This window comes from Syngnathus acus, chromosome 6, assembly GCF_901709675.1.
Source record: "Syngnathus acus chromosome 6, fSynAcu1.2, whole genome shotgun sequence".
In the NCBI taxonomy this organism is placed as follows: Eukaryota; Metazoa; Chordata; class Actinopteri; order Syngnathiformes; family Syngnathidae; genus Syngnathus; species Syngnathus acus.
In genome coordinates, this window is record NC_051092.1 from 11,255,113 (window position 1) to 11,273,243 (window position 18,131).

Genomic DNA, 18,131 nt, shown 5'->3' on the forward strand with positions numbered 1-18,131 from the left:
AAAAGTGTTAAGTAATTTTTGGATATCAAATAATTGTATAATTTCATAACTACTGGTTTAATATAAATAAACAGGTGAGATAATACAACAACTGGAATTTATTAAATTGAATGTATATTCATAATTCTAACTATACTTTAACTAGAAAGAAGAACTTTGAATGATGTTTGGATTACAAATCGACAAACCCTAAAGTGGTTGCGTTATGTGAGTTACAACTCGCCATTGTAGACGCAGACGCACACAGGAAGTCGAGATCTGATTAGAGTAGCAAGCGAAAATCAAAGCATTTCATTTAATAATTAATCAAGTAAATCATCAAGTAATAGAAAGCCATAGATATAATGTATTTTAAACGTCTATTCAAAACAAAGCAAACAATTATAGTCTTATATTTACATCATTTTCCTGTTGTAAAGAAACTGCGCCCCAATGTTGCTTTTACTTTGAAAATACGAAAGGAAGTCGTTAGATTTCGCTTGACTGATAAGTTTGACAGTTAAAGGCTGGAGTGTTTACAAATTATCCCGAGGTGGTGGTACTCGCTAACATAAGCCACTAACGCAATTTTCCATTGTTTAGGTTCGGCTGCAAGCGTTCTTAGACCTACTAAAGATGTCATCCTTGGGCGGAATTAAGTTGCCGAGCCGCCTCCCGTTGCTTTTGACCCACGAAAGTGTTCTCCTTCCTGGCTCGACTGTTCGCTTCAACGTAGATACTCCTCGGAACATGCACTTGATCAAGCACCGTTTGCTCAAGGGGACTTCGCTCAAAAGCACCATTATTGGAGTGATTCCCAACACCAGAGACCCCGCGAAGGATGCCGACGACCTCCCCACTTTGCACAAGTAATGTTGATAAGCACATAAGCCCGGAGTTATGGTTTTATTAGGTTTGCTTGTGACCTCAAGTAGCATAGAAAAGTCAATAGCTAAAAAAAGATGTGATGCACTGACAGCTTTTCACTAAGTTGTCATTTTCAAGCAACTACAGCCACAACATTTGATCACTGTCTGCTGGCATGTTACGCAACATTATAATGTGATTGGTGAGTCGCGCTGTATTTGCAGGGGGGTGTGGAATCATTGTCAAATTTAGCAAATAGAAATATGTAATTTGTTCTTTTATATAGTGCATGTAAACATGAATAAATACACTACACTTCTTTATACCTCATTGTCATGAATAAGACTTTATTTCATAACTTTTTTTGTTATAGAGTAACAGAGCTGAGGAGTTCAACACAGTCAAGCACACAAAGATGGACTTTAACCTGCCACTAGGCCACTCTGTTTTTTTAACTCCTTTTCTGGTTGCCTGAACAATCATTGATGCAATTTCTACAGTATAGTTGTCCTCATTAGGTGTAGGGTGGGAACAAAAAATAACCTCTTGACATACTCCTTTATAACTAGCTCATGGTTTCCAACTTACATTAATGAGAAGCAGGCTGTTTTCAACACCGCACTGACGTTTTTCTGCTTGCTTGCAATTACACAACTGATTCAATTATACTGCACTTCAAAAGAAAAACATTCACCACACATTGCCTTAAACTATTTATATATATTGCAGGTCGGGTGTGAAGTCTGGATTTTTTTTTTTAATGTAGGCTCTATACAGTGGCATTTCTCGTGATGACGGTCCACTTTCAATTTGGTCGTCTTAAAAATCAAAAAAATTCATTAGTTATTCTCTAAATTGAAATGAACCACTAATGCAAATGTTAAAACTGCACAATTAATACACAATACTTTGATCACAAGAGTCAAACCTATAATAGCTAACCAGTCGCCTCTTTCGCCCAAAGATAACATCACAGAAAGCGACACAATCTACCTTCTTGTCAGATACCACATGCAGAGTAAAATGCGCAACACCAGTCATCGAAATCTTGTGTTGTGTTGACAAAAATCTGTTCATAGCAGCCGGTCCTATCAATCCAAGGCAGTGGAAAACCAGTAAAACCAGCTTCTTTGCATTGTGCTTTCAAAAAAAGTAAAAGGAAAGAAATCACACGCAGAGGAATTCATCCTGTGATGATGGCTGAAGTGAGGTCTAGTTATATGCACATTTTAGGCATATTTCTCATAAAAATGTTGGACACATTTATGCATAGATTTTTTTATATATCAAGTCCAGTAAACAAAACAAAGTTCAAATGTGATGGTTCATTTAAAGGTCAAATTATTTGGTACAGTAGTTTAAAAATTGACATGAATTTTATAAGGACTTGCAGTGGTCAGTGCCTCTCTGCCAACAATTAGCAAGCTGTTCGTGGACAGCGGTTCAATTGAACTCTGCACAGAGCTGAGAGAATAAACGAGATTAACAAATTAGGAGGGGTTCTTTGAACCCTTTCTATTCATGAGAAATGCGCTGCTGGTTGCATCAAAGACTACATTAGTTCAGAGTGGAGACCGTTTTTGGATCCAACGTCGATAATGATATTCAGGACGATCTGAGAGAAACCCAATTGGTCAGGATAACCTTTTAAGGGCATCCAATAATTGCACCTTTCCTTACTTGATCAAAAAAGAACTAAAATGCTCAAACCTGGCTCGATTAGCGGTTTTACTGATCGAAAGGGTTCAACAGGCTCACTTTTGCTTCTGTCCTCAACAAAAAATCTATGGAGTCAGAGCAGGGTCAATGAAACTGTCGCAATGCCCGAAGTTTTTTTTTTCTTGTTGTTTTTTTTAAATTATTTTTTTGTATTTATTGTTATTGCTGATCTCTAACATATCACTTCTCTTTTTGTGGGCAGGATTGGCACAGCTGGGATTGCAGTTCAGGTAGTGGGCAGTAACTGGCCAAACCCACACTATAGCCTTCTCATCACTGGATTGTGCCGGTTTAGTGTGTCAAGCCTGCTGACGGAACAACCATTTATTCTGGCTGAGGTGAAAACATATGAATTCATTTATTTGGCGTTTCTATGTACTGCATCCTTTCAAAATTTCAACAATAGTGTCCAGCACAGCACAGAGTTAGCAGTTGATTTTAAAAAGGGTGTGTATTTAACTTTTTGGGGCATGGGAGAGGAGACTTGTGTTGCTAAAGTACAACCATCCAAAATAGCATACTACATCCTTATACTAAATGTTTCCCATTATCAACCTGACTTAAATGTACTCAAAGACAACACAAGTAAACAAAAAACGTTTTTTAAACAAGTTTTTATTATCAAGAGAGAAAATAAATTCCAAAGCCTTTTTCACCCTTGTGAAAAACAGATTGCCCCCCCGGCTCCAATAACTGCTTGGGCCACCCACAGCAGCATCAACAAAAATCAAGTGTTTTCTCTGACAATAAGTCTTTGTCTTCTCTATGGAAATATTTTGCCACCCTCTTCCTTGCCAAATTGCTTTAATACAACAACACTGGAGGGCTTTTGAGTTTGAACAGGCTTTTTCGTCACGCTCATTTTATCGCGACTTTGCAGGTGGAGCAGTTGGATAAACTGGAACAGTACACCACTCCAGCAGAGGGTGTCTCGGCAGGAGATGGAGAGCTGCAGGAATTGTCACAAATATTCTACCAGACAGCTCTGCAGGTGTTTTGTCTTTATTGGCCGTTGCTTTAACTGCTCAAGCAACCCCTATCCTATGTCTGTGTCCTCTCTTTCACTCTCTGGTGATTGTTGCTTTTGACTCCTTGACTAAAACAACACATTAGATAATGTTAAAGGGATCACGTTTCATAACACAATCACAAATTTGCACCTTTGGGCCAAATCATCATCGGTCTTATCCGACCTCCCATACGTTCTTGATTTCTGGGTTGCACTTTTGTATAAATAGAGATATCACTCAACTATAACCGCCTTGTGTTATGAAAAGGAGTTAGTTGAGCAGTTAGTTGATAGAAAATGTTTTGATACATTGTGCCAAGATAATTCAACGTCATATCAGCCTATCCAGTGGTTGGAGTATGTTCCAAAGATGTTTCACAAAATTTTCCTGGGAGTTTAAATATTAAAAGTATTTGCATTGCAACATACCAATCTCAATCCTCCACATCAATGAATAAGGCAGAAAAAAAAAATATTCCTTAACATTCTATCCCCTGAAATAAACTAGAAATTCCACACGGTGAGGTGTCAGGATATTCACTTGAGTAAAAGTAGAACATTACACAGACCCGGATGACTCCTCTTCAAACCATATGCTGGTGCAGTGGACCTCAAAACCTTTCTGACATTCAATACAACACTGCTTCACGAGTGCTCAACAGACATTGCTATCATTCAATGCCCCAACCAATCGCACACTTCCGGAACTTTATGTATTCTTTCATTGTCCGTTGCTGCACCACAAATTATCTAGGAGCAAAGGCGTACCCTGTGTTAGGGTTGATAGATTATACACCCGAGCCCATTTATGACTTTATATCAGTCAGTGAGATATCCTTGTATGAGCCTGAATCCAGTCCTCAATGCAAATTATGAGTTCAGTTTTTGTAGTTGTTAGGTATGCTGGACATGTCTGTTCCAGTAGTGGCCAAATTCAGACGTCTTTTGGACAACCTTCCCAAGGAAACTCTGCCTGATGTTGTTGCCTCCATGATCCGCACTTCAAACAAGGAGAAATTACAGGTGGGGGTGCAAATTCAACATTAAACATTTTTCTACAGCGCTTGTCCTCATTAGGGTAGTGCCTGTTCCAGCCCATCTCACCTTTGAAGGAGATAAAAAATTGAAGTAACAAATTGTTCGATGGTATCAATGTTGAAATAATGCCAATATTTGCGGCTGAACTTTGTCATAAAGGTACTGGATGCCGTTAGCTTGGAGGAGCGTTTTAAGAAAACATTGCCCATGCTCACCAGACAGATAGAAGGATTTAAATTGCTGCAGAAGACACGGAAAATGATGCCTGACCCAGAAAAGACGGTAAAATCATATCAGCGTCTGCAGTCCAAAGCGTTGTTATGAATCGCTTGTGTATTGTCTCGCTAGGTGCTATCCGTGCGTAAAGGTGGCATGTTTCCGGGGCGACATTTCAATCTGAATGAGGAAGATGAGGAAGAGGAGAGTGATGATACAGCCTCCCTGGTGAGGAAAGTTCATGCGGCCAACATGCCGGATGCAGCTCTCAGAGTTTGCTTAAAAGAGGTCAAAAGGTGAATACTGTAGTCATGATAGAGGGCTTCAAATAATCCACTCATTATGTGATCAAACTGCGATTCAAAAGATTTACTAGTACAAATTTTGAACCATTGAAGTACTGTTTTACGATAAATATACAAATTTAATTCTCTGTGATACACTGTTCAGAAACATTAAGTCACTGAGCAGACAATGTGCATCACTGAGAACTTAACGAATAGAATTACTCCAAAACCATCACTGTTGAGTGAATCCTTGTTAAAAAAATTATTTTTCAAATTTTCATCTTTCTGTAGATTGAAGAAGATGCCGCAATCCATGCCTGAATATGCCCTCACTCGAAACTACTTGGATTTGATGGTAGAGCTTCCATGGAGCAAAAGCACCAAAGGTAAACAACATTTTAATTCTAGTCAGTCCGTTTTTGTCATAAAAAAAAAAAAAAAATCTAGAGTGAGAACAGCTTTAAAGCGAGCAGTATTAGGAATATCAAGGAGGCAGCCGCGTATGCTCTCATCTTCGTCGTTCCGCCCCACTGCTCAACCCTCCCCTCTCTGCTCAGTTGAGAAAAAGAAGGGCGGAAAAGCACCTGGCTTCTCCAATTATCTTGTTTGGGAAGTTCTGCAAGCACCCAATCATTTTGCAGCAGGTTTTTACCTGCTTTAGAGTCCTCTCAAATCAGAAATTTTTTTTTACATTTTCAAGATTTCACAAAGTATTTATTTCTCGACTTGATCACAAACTGTTTGTGTCAACATTTCATGGAAACCCCGCAAATTCCACAGATTGCTTGGATATCCGAGCTGCCCGGACATTGTTGGACAATGACCACTACGCAATGGACAAGCTAAAGAGACGAGTATTGGAGTACCTGGCTGTCAGACAGCTGAAAGCTTCACTGAAGGTTCCTCTAATAGATTATTCGATACATAACTGTTTGTTTAGACAATAAAATATCAGAAAACTTTGGATTTGTCATCAGGGCCCGATCCTGTGCTTTGTGGGACCACCGGGAGTCGGTAAGACCAGCGTGGGGCGCTCCATCGCCAAGACTCTAGGCAGAGAGTTTCATCGCATCGCTCTTGGGGGTGTTTGTGACCAGTCGGACATCCGAGGACACAGGTAGACTGGACCTCAGTTGTTGTGTGTCTCGTGATTGTTCGCGTGGGTCAATGTCACAGTATTCAATAAGAACAAGCAAGCAAGAATAGGAAAAGCGCGCCTCACAAACGTTTCTTATGCTCAGAAGGGAGTAGGAAGATGTCTAGAGTTATTAAATGCCACTTCTTCATTTATATTTGCATTCTTCATCATATGCTAATGAACATAGTGATGATATAAAATATTAAGTCCTGAACTTAATGATCTTTATAAGATGAACATCGACCAAAAATAATACCAGCAATATTATTTGTCAACTCGTAGTCTCATGCCAAATATATGCCAAGTAGGATATTAAACTTCTGCTATTGGAAAGACAGAGAAAACATACGCACACGATATGGACACAGAGTGTATGATATGGTGTTCTTGAGTTTTGTGTGAATACGGCATAGTTCAGCTCATATGGTTTTAATCATGTATAAAGCCTACTTCCATTCACAGGTACAATTTACCAACATATTGAAATTAGTCCAAAACTAGACTGTGAGTAATGCTTTCCACATGTCTTGTAGTGGTTTCAAAGGTGGTGCAGACCATCTCAAGTTGTTTATTAAAAAAAAAAAAAAAAAAAAAGCTTCTTCACCCAAACTTCAGTTTTGTCATGTAGTGTCTCGCATTGCTGCTTGTTCTGGTTTTGTTTATAAAATGTTCCCCCATGGGAACAATATGGGCCTACTTACTCTTTCAAGAAAAAAATATGGAATCCTGCGACGGTATGGTATGTCAGCACCGCAAGACCTTTATTGTCATTGTCACACATGTACAACGAAATTTAAATTATGGATTACTCATGTGCTTGCCGTTTTGTCTGAATATTCACACTGGTACATCGTGAGGTGTCTGATGTAATATTTATTTTCTCATACTATAAGGTCGTCGACACCAATCTTTTTTCCCGCCAGGGACCATTTCATGGTAATAAATACTTCTTGCAGAAAGGCAACCATTCGTCAACAGTGGGGAGGGAGGGTGTATTCCCTATCGGAGAATAATCCACGAGGTTGCTGCTGACGTAAAAGCATATGCAATGCGTACTGTGTATTCCATATTGGGACATGTACAGGAGACTCTGCTTGCTTACTGTATTTTGATGTTTCTTTATGTTGGTAATAATGATATTAATGATATCTAATATTTACTCTGAGCCCAGGCGTACGTATGTAGGCAGCATGCCGGGCCGCATCATCAACGGTTTGAAGATGGTGGGTGTCAATAATCCAGTTTTCCTCCTGGATGAAGTGGATAAACTGGGGAAGAGTATGCAAGGAGACCCTGCAGCTGCACTGCTAGAGGTTAGCTCGCCTTGTGAACTTTCTGTGTGCGTGCGCGCGCATGAATCATACTTCAGACATCAATTTTCCCTCCCCCGCCGACATGGCGATGCGTGTAATTATGGCGGCCAACACGTGTGCGGAACAATTGCCGAACTTTCAGAACAGCGCTTCCACGTCAATGGAAAGTGAAGACAGGGAGAATGTTACGCGAATTTTTGTCCCGTCAACATAACAAAAGTCTCTCTAGACAAAAGATTTGAGCTCATACGGGATAATTCATCTTTGCTTTGAACGTGCTTATCCAACAGTGCATGCTTTGAATTTTTCGCAACCCTAAACTGACTTCACGTCGCACCATTAGGTGCTTGACCCGGAGCAGAACCACAGCTTCACAGACCACTATCTCAACGTGGCTTTCGATCTCTCTCAAGTGCTCTTCATCGCCACGGCCAACACCACTGCAACCATCCCCCCCGCCCTGCTGGACAGAATGGAGGTGCTGCAGGTGCCCGGTGAGTGAGTCACGCTTGATGAACATACATCAAACTGTGTGTCCAATCACAATTCGATACATCTACAGTACATTCATGCATACGACATGCCACGTTACTGCAAAGAATTGAAAGTGAACATTTGTGAGGTACATGGATTTATTCTTTAGTTTGGAAGACCCATTGTTGACATTCTTTTTAAAAAACTCACCATGTCGTCAAATGAGCGTTTCAGGATACACGCAGGAGGAGAAAGTGAAGATAAGTCACCGGCACCTGATCCCTAACCAATTGGAGCAGCACGGATTATCAACTAAGCAGCTGCATATACCTCCAGACACCACCATGGACATAATTAACAGGTGCATTCAGAAAAAGATCCTCTAAAATTAACATTATGGTTGAAGATGCATCAATTAGAAGACAAATGTTGGTTCCTATTATTATTATTATCATCATTATTATTAAAATGCTATTTAGATTTTGTACCTAGCAAGCATATAGAAGAGTATGCAAGGATTTCCAACCAGGCTGTGTCACTGTTTTAATTTAAAAAAAAAAAAAAGCACTTTTTTTTAAAAGGATGTGTAAACCTCATGACAGCTGGTGGAAGTCTGTAAAATGATATTTGTGCACGATTTGATTTGATTGGTTGATGCACTTACTGCTCAGTGAGACACTTTTCCACACTTCAATAGAAGCTGAGCATTGCTTGGCTTTTTACAGGTACACACGTGAGGCTGGTGTACGCTCACTGGAGAGGAAAATTGGAGCCGTCTGCCGGGCCGTTGCTGTAAAGATCGCTGAAGGCCAAACACATTCTAAGAGTGAAGAATTGACTCCAGAGGATCACACACAACAGGGAGGTAAAATGTTGACGCTAATGCCGCTTTTCCGGAAAAAGAACACAACGCTAAGAAATGTCATGACACCCCTTAGAAATAAAAGCGTTTGAATTAGCTCACATAACGTAAAAAATCAGACAATTTTCTGAGAATTTTCATAGAAAATAAATCTAGGTAGTTTCTCCAAATTTGAAACTACAACTCAGACTGCATAAGTAAAGAAAAATACGATTGTAAATTCAATCTTTGTACCAGACAAGTCAAAAGACTTTAGCACTTTCTAATCTCACACGATCAATTTACTGCCGTACTTACTGTTTTTCATTTGTTGCGTATTTATGGCCTCATCTGAAGTTACGACTTCACGACAGCCTTTATCGTAGCTTCGTGATAAATTTGTCTGCGCTCCACTTTGCTGCAGCTGTCTGTTTATTTGCCCCAATCTCCTGCCCAATAAACTTTTGTATCCTTACCCTGGCCAAGAGCAACATGCTGAGAACTACAGGAAACTTTCTTTCTTCTTTGTCAGCATGGTCTTATTCCAATGAATGCAGTTTCCTACCACACTTATTTGGGTGTCTGTCTTTGTCTAGTGCCTGTTTGATTGACTGTAAAGCAGTCTGGGAAGCAAACTAGCCTCACGGCCAAAGTCAGTTCCAGGTCATCAGTAACCGCGGACAGGATGTAATAGGAAATGGATCATAGATTCAAAATGAAAGTTGAATTCCTTTTGCATTCATTACAGACTTAACACTTTTAGAGTAATCTAGTCTGTGATTCCCAAAGCTGTGCGCAGGCTCCAAATCTGTTTTAATTGAGATCAGATGTCATGTGTTTTCCTTTGGATCTTTGCATTGGCATTTTGTGGTGCTGAAAGATGGACTTGTCTTCATTTTCAGCTTTCAAGCTTTATGTGTCATGACTATATAGAATATTGTTAGACAGCTCTAACTTTTAAGAAAGGTTCCCCTCTACTAATTACATCCCCGGAATACCTTTGGGACATCTGATCTATTCATCAGTTTTATTGGGGCAATGCTTTATTGTAGGAAAAGCATAATTGACCCTCACATGGTTCAGCAAATAATTCTCACATGTGCTTTGAGAATGCTATAAATATTCTGTGTGCTGTAAGTGAATATAGTAAAAATCCACATCCTTTTGCCTTGTTAGGATCATGATCATGTGAACTGTTTACATAGTGTGATGAAAGCGTTGGGGCTGCCTTCATGCATGTTGTGCTGTACCTCTTTGAAACATCTGTTTTTTGATTTTTTTTTTTTTTTTTTTTTGCTGTTGTCTTTTTTTTATTGGCTTTTTTTTAAAGGACTTTTCATTCATGTCCATTGCCTGATCTGTTAAGTCGTCCCCCAGGTGTGGATGTGACAGTACTCCTGTTGAGTTCACTTTATAGACTTTCTGTTGATGGTCATGATGCCAATTCCTGACACTGACAGCTTATGCTATGTTGTTGTTTTTTTGGCCACCAGTTTGACATTTACAAGAGCCAGACCTGCTCAAACTATGCATTGACTGGCAAAAGCCTATAATGTGCCCGCTGAGGTTTGTTGTAAGTTGGAAGAGCAAGTAAACACTTTGTCCTGACAGTGATTTGACAGAACAGTCAAAGGATAGGAGCCATGAACACAAAGGGAACAGAATGGTCTGGATTAGAGAGGAGCACAAGAATGAGTTGTGTATGTCGACTTGGCCTTCATATGCCCCACAACTCGGTCCAAAGGCACATCTGCAGGATGTGGAGCAGCATATCCTGATTGGACTTGGAAGTGCAAAAGCTGCAAATTTCCATCTTGGTGGAACACACAAATCTTTTTTTTTTTTTTTTCCTGACTATCAGAAAGTGTCCTCCCTCAAAGAGCAGCTAATTCCGGCTATGAATTTTCAATACCGCTTTTTGTACAGACTGAGTTCTTTAATCATCACCATTACAGATACCAAGCTCCAATACCATCATTACTTTTGAAACATAGAAATTCCCCCAGAAATCATGACGGATAATGTTAAAGAAAGACCTAAATAGACCAAGATAACAATTTTGCTTGAAGTCAATGGCAACGTTCTACTAATTTCCTGTTTCTCATCATAAAATGGTCACAAAGTCACAAGTTCTGCTACCTTGAAACAAGGCTGGTATCTGCACCAATACTTGGTATCGGTACTTGCTCATTCCAAGCATTGAGTAATCGGTCATAAATTTGAAGTGGCTGTTGTTAATGTGTGTCACAAAAAAATAAAATCTACGGTTAATCTTTTGACACGCACTAAAAACTATAACACCTAGAGCAAATAACTCAGCACCATGTCATTTTTTTGTACTAAGCAGAGAAGGCAGCCCCCCCGGCGATGCCAATTATAATAGACCACAGGGCTCTTAAAGACATCCTGGGAGCTCCGCCCTTCGACATGGAGGTAAGTGGGATGAAGAGCACATGCAGATCATTACAATACTGCTAATGCTCTCGATGTGTCGTGAATTATCGAAAGCCGTCTCTCAACTGGTCTCCAACTATTTATATCTCTCTTAAGTAGTGAGTCTTTCAGCTTCTACATCTGCTGCGCATCACGTCACCGCTTCCTCTGCACCCTCTGTCACTTCATCGTTCATGACCTTGTTTTGAAAGAATGAATTTTGCTCAGTTGGATTTTCATCTGACAAATCCAATGTGTGTGCATGTGTCAGGTGTCGGAGCGGCTTACTCTACCTGGAGTGGCCCTGGGCCTTGCCTGGACTCCTCTGGGTGGTGAGATCATGTTTGTGGAGGCCAGTCGAACAGAGGGCGAGGGTCAGCTGACTCTCACGGGTCAGCTAGGCGACGTCATGAAGGAATCGGCGCATCTCTCCATCAGCTGGCTTAGAGCTAACGCCAAACGCTACGGGCTCACAAACAGTGAGTCCATCGACACGTACCAACTGATCCCTACAGGACATTTACCGTGTGGATTTATTTTGGAAACAGTGGTGGGGGCTCCAGACCCTTTAGAAGGGACAGACATCCATCTTCACTTCCCTGCTGGAGCTGTGACCAAGGATGGCCCATCTGCTGGCGTTACCATAGTAACCTGCCTGGCCTCTCTCTTCAGTGGACGACTGGTCCGGTCAGACGTCGCCATGACCGGAGAGATCACGCTGAGAGGCCTGGTTCTTCCGGTACGTCAGGTTGACGTCAAGAAAGACAGTTTTAACTCGACTGATGGCTCTGTGTTCGCCATTGTGCGCTTTTGCACATTTGAGCTTTGTAACCCCACCCACCGACTTGAACTATGGCATTGATCGCTTTACAGTGTCTCTCACTTTTTTTGTGTTTTTTTTGTGGTTAAAAAACAAACAACTAAATGTTTCACATAAAATGATTCCTGTTTCCCAACAGAGAAGATTTTGTTCATGTATATTTTTGTCCAAAGTATTTTTGTACATTTGAGGAGGGCGCAAGGATTAGAACATGACCGTAACTGAAAAGAATACATGTACAGTTTGTGTGCAACAAATCTTAAATTACTGAACCATAAAAATTAGAGCAGCTTATAAATTTCCTCACCAGGGAATTTCCTCTGGCATAAAGTGTACGCAACTGGATCTTCATGTCCTGATCATTTGATTGATCATTCAGCACCACAAGATAGACATTTGTACTCTGCGTCACAACTGAGCAAAGAATCATAAAACTGATTGAGAGTTTTGCTCTTTTGCCTCAAGGTTGTTGTTTTTTTTGCACTTTATGCGACAAAGTCCACGTAACTGCACTTTATGCCAGGGATTGCCAGAGGAAATTCCCTGGCATAAAGTGCATGCAACTGTATCTTCATGTCCTGATCATCTGAGTGATCATTCAGCACCATAAGATAAGCCGTTTGTACTCTTTGTCACAACTGAAAAAAGAATCATAAAACTGATTGAGAGTTTTGCTCTTTTGCCGCAAGTTTTTTTGGGTTTTTTTTTTGCTTCCTTACTCTGTATCTTAACATTACACTGGTCAATTTTCTTGTTTCGATTTAAAAATGAGGGAATAATTGAATCACGCACATTTGTTTGTGGTCTTCCTCAGGTGGGCGGTATTAAAGACAAAGTGCTGGCGGCTCACAGGGCGGGCGTCAAGCGAGTCATTGTGCCCAAACGTAACGAGAAGGACCTGGAGGAGCTTCCGGCGAATGTGCGAGACGGCCTGGACTTTGTCACCGCAGCCAACCTGGACCAGGTGCTGAACGCTGCTTTCAACGGAGGCTTTCCCGTGACAGACGATATGCGTCAACTCCCTCAGCTCAGCAGCAAGCTGTAGCGTGGCTCATTGGTACGACCCTCCCGCGTGCATGCAAACAAACTCCCAAGTTTCCATGTGTCACCAGTCACCAATTCAAGGCTCCTTCTATCAATAAAATAAAATATGCTTGCTTTTTACATGTAAAAAGGAAAGCAATTGCTCATTTGGTGTATTGTTATATTTTTCATTATATAATTTTGGTCCCAGAATCTTGCACACAAAAAATCACATTTCATTTCGTTTTGTTTCATTTATTTCAAACGTGGAAAAAAATAGGTTTACTGTACACAAATGAAAAGACAAGACAAAATATATGCATATACATATATACACATACATACAGACATACGTACATATATGTATATACATATATATACATATATACGTACATATACACATTCAAAGTAATCACACAAAATACATTCAAATAAAAAGTAAAGGCCATAAATGATTTAAAAGCATGACAAGGGAGTATTTATACAATGCTAATTTCACTTATTGCGGGGGGAGTGAAGAATTAATTGGTTGATTCCAACTTGACTTGAAAACTTGTTAAAAAAAAATCTCTAACATTGTGACTTTTTCTTTCCTTTCCACACAACAATACAATACAATTTTGTACAAGCAGAAATCCCTTGTGACAAATCCCAGCAATCTGTCCTAAAAGAATGTTACGTGAGGGGTATGGGCAGAAAGAGCATTTGACAGGTTCATGAAGAACATCCATGCTTTGTGTTATTCATCAGCCAGTGACCCCATGACGTCTTCACCTTTAAGCTGTCATCTGGTTTGAGGCTTGAAAATCAAATATTTTGGCCTTTCTCAGTGAGCTTCTTTGTTCCTTCATCATAAACAGAGGGAGAGTGTTTCTTTATCATGACAAGTACATTACTTCAAATTAAATCAGACACGTACAATGCTAGAAGGATTCTGGGATAGGAAAAGTCAATTGGAATATGCTTTGCTGGTAATGTATGAATCTTGATTCCATCATTTCGATTTCTCTTACAATATATTTTCCGTACATTTGGTCTACATACGCCTCAAGCGCATATGAATTGCCAGACCCATCTTTCCATTGTACAAATCAAAGCACAAAAATTTGCTCACTCCCATCATACATAATCATTTCTAACCAGAACCATATTTCTTCCTCTTGAACACATCCTTCAAGGTCATAACATCAAATATGTTTTGACAGGTTTGACATTCTGTTACGGATGCCCCCTTCCCAAAAATGCATGACTGTATTTATGTATGAGATAGCTGCTCATCAATGATCTATACAGTATATAAAGTCGCAAACATTGTCTTGGGCGGTGGTGTGCTGAGCACAGTGGATGCCCCCCCCCACACACCCCTCTCTTGCTGAAATAATTCACAGACAGTAGTTTTGCAAACTTTATGCTCCTCCATCACAGCAGAAAGTCTCAAACAAACTTGCCCATAAGACCTCATTAGAAACCCTAACTCGAGTGCAGGGTTAGGGAATCCTGGTCCCACGAGAGCCATAACCGGCCTCTTTTCCCAAGTCTTCCTACTGCAACACACCTGATTCAGATGATCAGCTCATCTGTAGAATCCTGAAACCATTCTGATCATTTCAATCACGTGTCTTGCAGCAGGGAGACATAAAAAAAACAGGCCAGCCATTGGTCACGTGGGTTCCCTAACCCTGTCGTCATAAATCCCTACTTTGAAACCCTAATATTGACATAAAGCACTACTTTGAAATGCTATGCAGGTTTGGCAGCTGGAAGTCTATAAATACCCAATCGTGGGCAAATATAATGGAGCATGAAAAATCTTTTAGACTCAGGGTGCTGTGTGCTTAGGTGGGTGTCCGTCCATAGCCAACAAGTGTGCTCTACCGCTAAATAATAAATGTTACAAATACAATTATTTTCCAATTTCGCGGACCACATACAATACCGCCACGGACCACTAGAGGGCCGCGGACCACCGGTTGACAATTGCTGCGCGACTGCATTGCCTCTGAACAAACACCAGATTCATTTGCCCTTTGAACAGTTTGACATGCACGCTATGGGGTGTCTTTGAATTAGTTTCTCTCCTCTTCCACGCTTTTCTCTTGCCAACATTCTGATCCAAAATTGACCTTGGTTTTGGCGAACAACTGACTTAATTCACCTTGTACAAGTCTTTATTTTTGTGTGAATTCCTGCCTTGAAGAAAAACAAACACAATGGGAATCATAGTTGTCAATTAAGGCTTGGGCCCTGGAGAATAAATTGCATACATTTCCAACACTCTCCATACTCATTTCAAGAACCTTGGAAGATTTCAACATTTTCTGGCAACACACAGTCTTCTTGTTTTTCATTCTCAAATGTTTCCACCTTGAATGTGATCCGTGCTTTGTCTTTTCAGGCCTTTATTCATTGAGATATCTGGCTGTACATTTGAGATGATGTTGGTCAACTGTCCAAATACATTACTATTGGTTTTTCTTTTTTTTTTTTTTGATCATGTCGTGCTGCCTTGGTCATGCCGCGCCGCTGCCCAGCATCAGGTTTCCATGACAGTATTATTTTTAAACAGTCTGTGGGTGTCTGTGGTAATAACAGGATAAATTTTAACCTGCCTGAGTGCACGCGTGTGGTGTGAGGGATTGATTTTAATTCAAAGACCTTCAGGGTTGTTTTTTCTGTTTGAAAACTGATACACAATGAGTGTTTGACTGATCGAACAATGTATGTACTACTGTCCAAATAATGGAAACTTTTTCCATCTGTCCTCAATTTTATTGTATTTGCAACACGATCAACAATAAAGGATTTGTATTCAATTTGAGTCCACGAGGCAGCAGGACATATAATGTCAGCATACTGAAAGGGAGAATAATGTATAGGGCTGTCCTCCCATGCATGAATAAGAAAGAACAAACAAGGTGATGATTAAGGATTATGTTAAACTCAATGTTGTGGGAAAATCGTAAGGATATTTTTAAAGGCGCTTGTCCAGATGAGGATTATTGAGATGGACACTATGTACAAGCTGACAGGAGCCTTCAGTGTTACGAAGCCCTTTAGGGGACACGGAAGGAGGAAAAAAAGACAAACAACAACATTGCATTCCTTCGAACCGATTCTAAAGATTCTGTTCACTCGAGAACTGGAATGCACATCACTAGTACAAAAGAGTGCAGACGACCAAGCGTTTCCAGGGCGAAATAGCCAACTGGTTAGTGACGCGGGCTCTGGCTCGGAAAGAGCATGGTTCGATACCAGGTGTGAGCATATACCTAAATGTGCTTTTAGAATTGGGACCTTGCTTTGTACGCATATGCAAACAATTGCAAGTATTATGTAAATACAAAAGGTGACCCCGTGAAAGTAAACAAAATCTTTTCACGCAGGTGTGTTTAACGAGGGTAACTTGGAAAACATATTGGAACGCGGCCCCTCGAGGACTGGAGGTCATCACCCCTGGTTTAAGTGAAAAGTGCCACACCCGCCCTCACCCCCACTTTCTGATTGGCTGTTTGATCTGTGACGTCGCTTGGACACTCCATTAGGTACACCGCCATTTTCAAGTGTACCTAATAACAGGCCACTTTATAAGGGAAATATCATGGTCAAAGGTCACAGGTGTCAAGCGCTAGTCCTTGGGGCCGCATTCCAACATGTTTTCCAAGATTCCCTCGTTAAGTGCACCTGCGTGAAAAGTTTTAGCTCCTGCAGAACGTGAAAAGACCAAAAACTTTTCACGCAGGTGCGCTTAACGAAGGTAACTTGGAAAACATATTGGAACGCGGCCCCTCAAGGACTAGAGGGCGACACCCCTGGTTTAAGTGAAAAGTGCCACACCCGCCCTCACCCCCACTTTCTGATTGGCTGGTTGATCTGTGACATCACTCGGACACTCCATTAGGTACACCACCATTTTCAAGTGTATCTAATAACAGGCCACTTTATTAGGGAAATATCATGGTCAAAGGTCACAGGTGTCAAGCTCTAGTCCTTGGGGCCGCATTCCAACATGTTTTCCAAGATTCCCTCGTTAAGTGCACCTGCGTGAAAAGTTTTAGCTCCTGCAGAACGTGAAAAGACCAAAAACTTTTCACGCAGGTGCGCTTAACGAAGGTAACTTGGAAAACATATTGGAACGCGGCCCCTCAAGGACTAGAGGGCGACACCCCTGGTTTAAGTGAAAAGTGCCACACCCGCCCTCACCCCCACTTTCTGATTGGCTGGTTGATCTGTGACATCACTCGGACACTCCATTAGGTACACCGCCATTTTCAAGTGTATCTAATAACAGGCCACTTTATTAGGGAAATATCATGGTCAAAGGTCACAGGTGTCAAGCTCTAGTCCTTGGGGCCGCATTCCAACATGTTTTCCAAGATTCCCTCGTTAAGTGCACCTGCGTGAAAAGTTTTAGCTCCTGCAGAACGTGAAAAGACCAAAAACTTTTCACGCAGGTGCGCTTAACGAAGGTAACTTGGAAAACATATTGGAACGCGGCCCCTCAAGGCCTGGAGGTCGACACCCCTGGTTTAAGTGAAAAGTGCCACACCCGCCCTCACCCCCACTTTCTGATTGGCTGGTTGATCTGTGACATCACTCGGACACTCCATTAGGTACACCACCATTTTCAAGTGTATCTAATAACAGGCCACTTTATTAGGGAAATATCATGGTCAAAGGTCACAGGTGTCAAGCTCTAGTCCTTGGGGCCGCATTCCAACATGTTTTCCAAGATTCCCTCGTTAAGTGCACCTGCGTGAAAAGTTTTAGCTCCTGCAGAACGTGAAAAGACCAAAAACTTTTCACGCAGGTGCGCTTAACGAAGGTAACTTGGAAAACATATTGGAATGCGGCCCCTCAAGGACTGGAGGGCGACACCCCTGGTTTAAGTGAAAAGTGCCACACCCGCCCTCACCCCCACTTTCTGATTGGCTGGTTGATCTGTGACATCACTCGGACACTCCATTAGGTACACCG

At 41.0% G+C, this 18,131-nt stretch overlaps 1 protein-coding gene across 2 annotated transcripts; it reads left to right on the forward strand.

Moving 5' to 3' along the window:
• Positions 1–492: 492 nt before the first annotated feature.
• On the forward strand, positions 493–14,128 carry lonp2 (lon peptidase 2, peroxisomal). 2 transcript variants are annotated; one of them, XR_005098239.1, is made up of 18 exons: positions 493–848; positions 2,768–2,903; positions 3,446–3,556; positions 4,466–4,597; positions 4,772–4,894; positions 4,961–5,124; positions 5,407–5,501; positions 5,896–6,014; positions 6,093–6,232; positions 7,425–7,566; positions 7,910–8,060; positions 8,275–8,401; positions 8,766–8,905; positions 11,229–11,314; positions 11,586–11,793; positions 11,863–12,053; positions 12,949–13,390; positions 13,559–13,739. XR_005098239.1 is itself a non-coding variant. In XM_037254025.1 (18 exons), the coding sequence occupies exons 1-17, from the start codon at positions 616–618 to the stop codon at positions 13,177–13,179; spliced, it is 2,529 nt and encodes an 842-aa protein (XP_037109920.1). In that variant the 3' UTR covers positions 13,180–13,191; positions 13,758–14,128. The 2 variants fall into 2 exon arrangements, 1 of the variants encoding a protein (XP_037109920.1); XM_037254025.1 differs by lacking the exon at positions 13,559–13,739 and adding an exon at positions 13,758–14,128 and having other exon boundaries at positions 616–848; positions 12,949–13,191.
• The last annotated feature ends 4,003 nt before the right edge of the window (positions 14,129–18,131 follow it).

Bases quoted from the DNA above. Each gene is read 5' to 3' on its own strand.
- lonp2 (XM_037254025.1), top strand. From the start codon at position 616: ATGTCATCCTTGGGCGGAATTAAGTTGCCGAGCCGCCTCCCGTTGCTT. The intron at 6,015-6,092 runs GTTCCTCTAATA...ATTTGTCATCAG, and splicing joins AGCTGAAAGCTTCACTGAAG to GGCCCGATCCTGTGCTTTGT. The intron at 12,054-12,948 runs GTACGTCAGGTT...GGTCTTCCTCAG, and splicing joins TGAGAGGCCTGGTTCTTCCG to GTGGGCGGTATTAAAGACAA.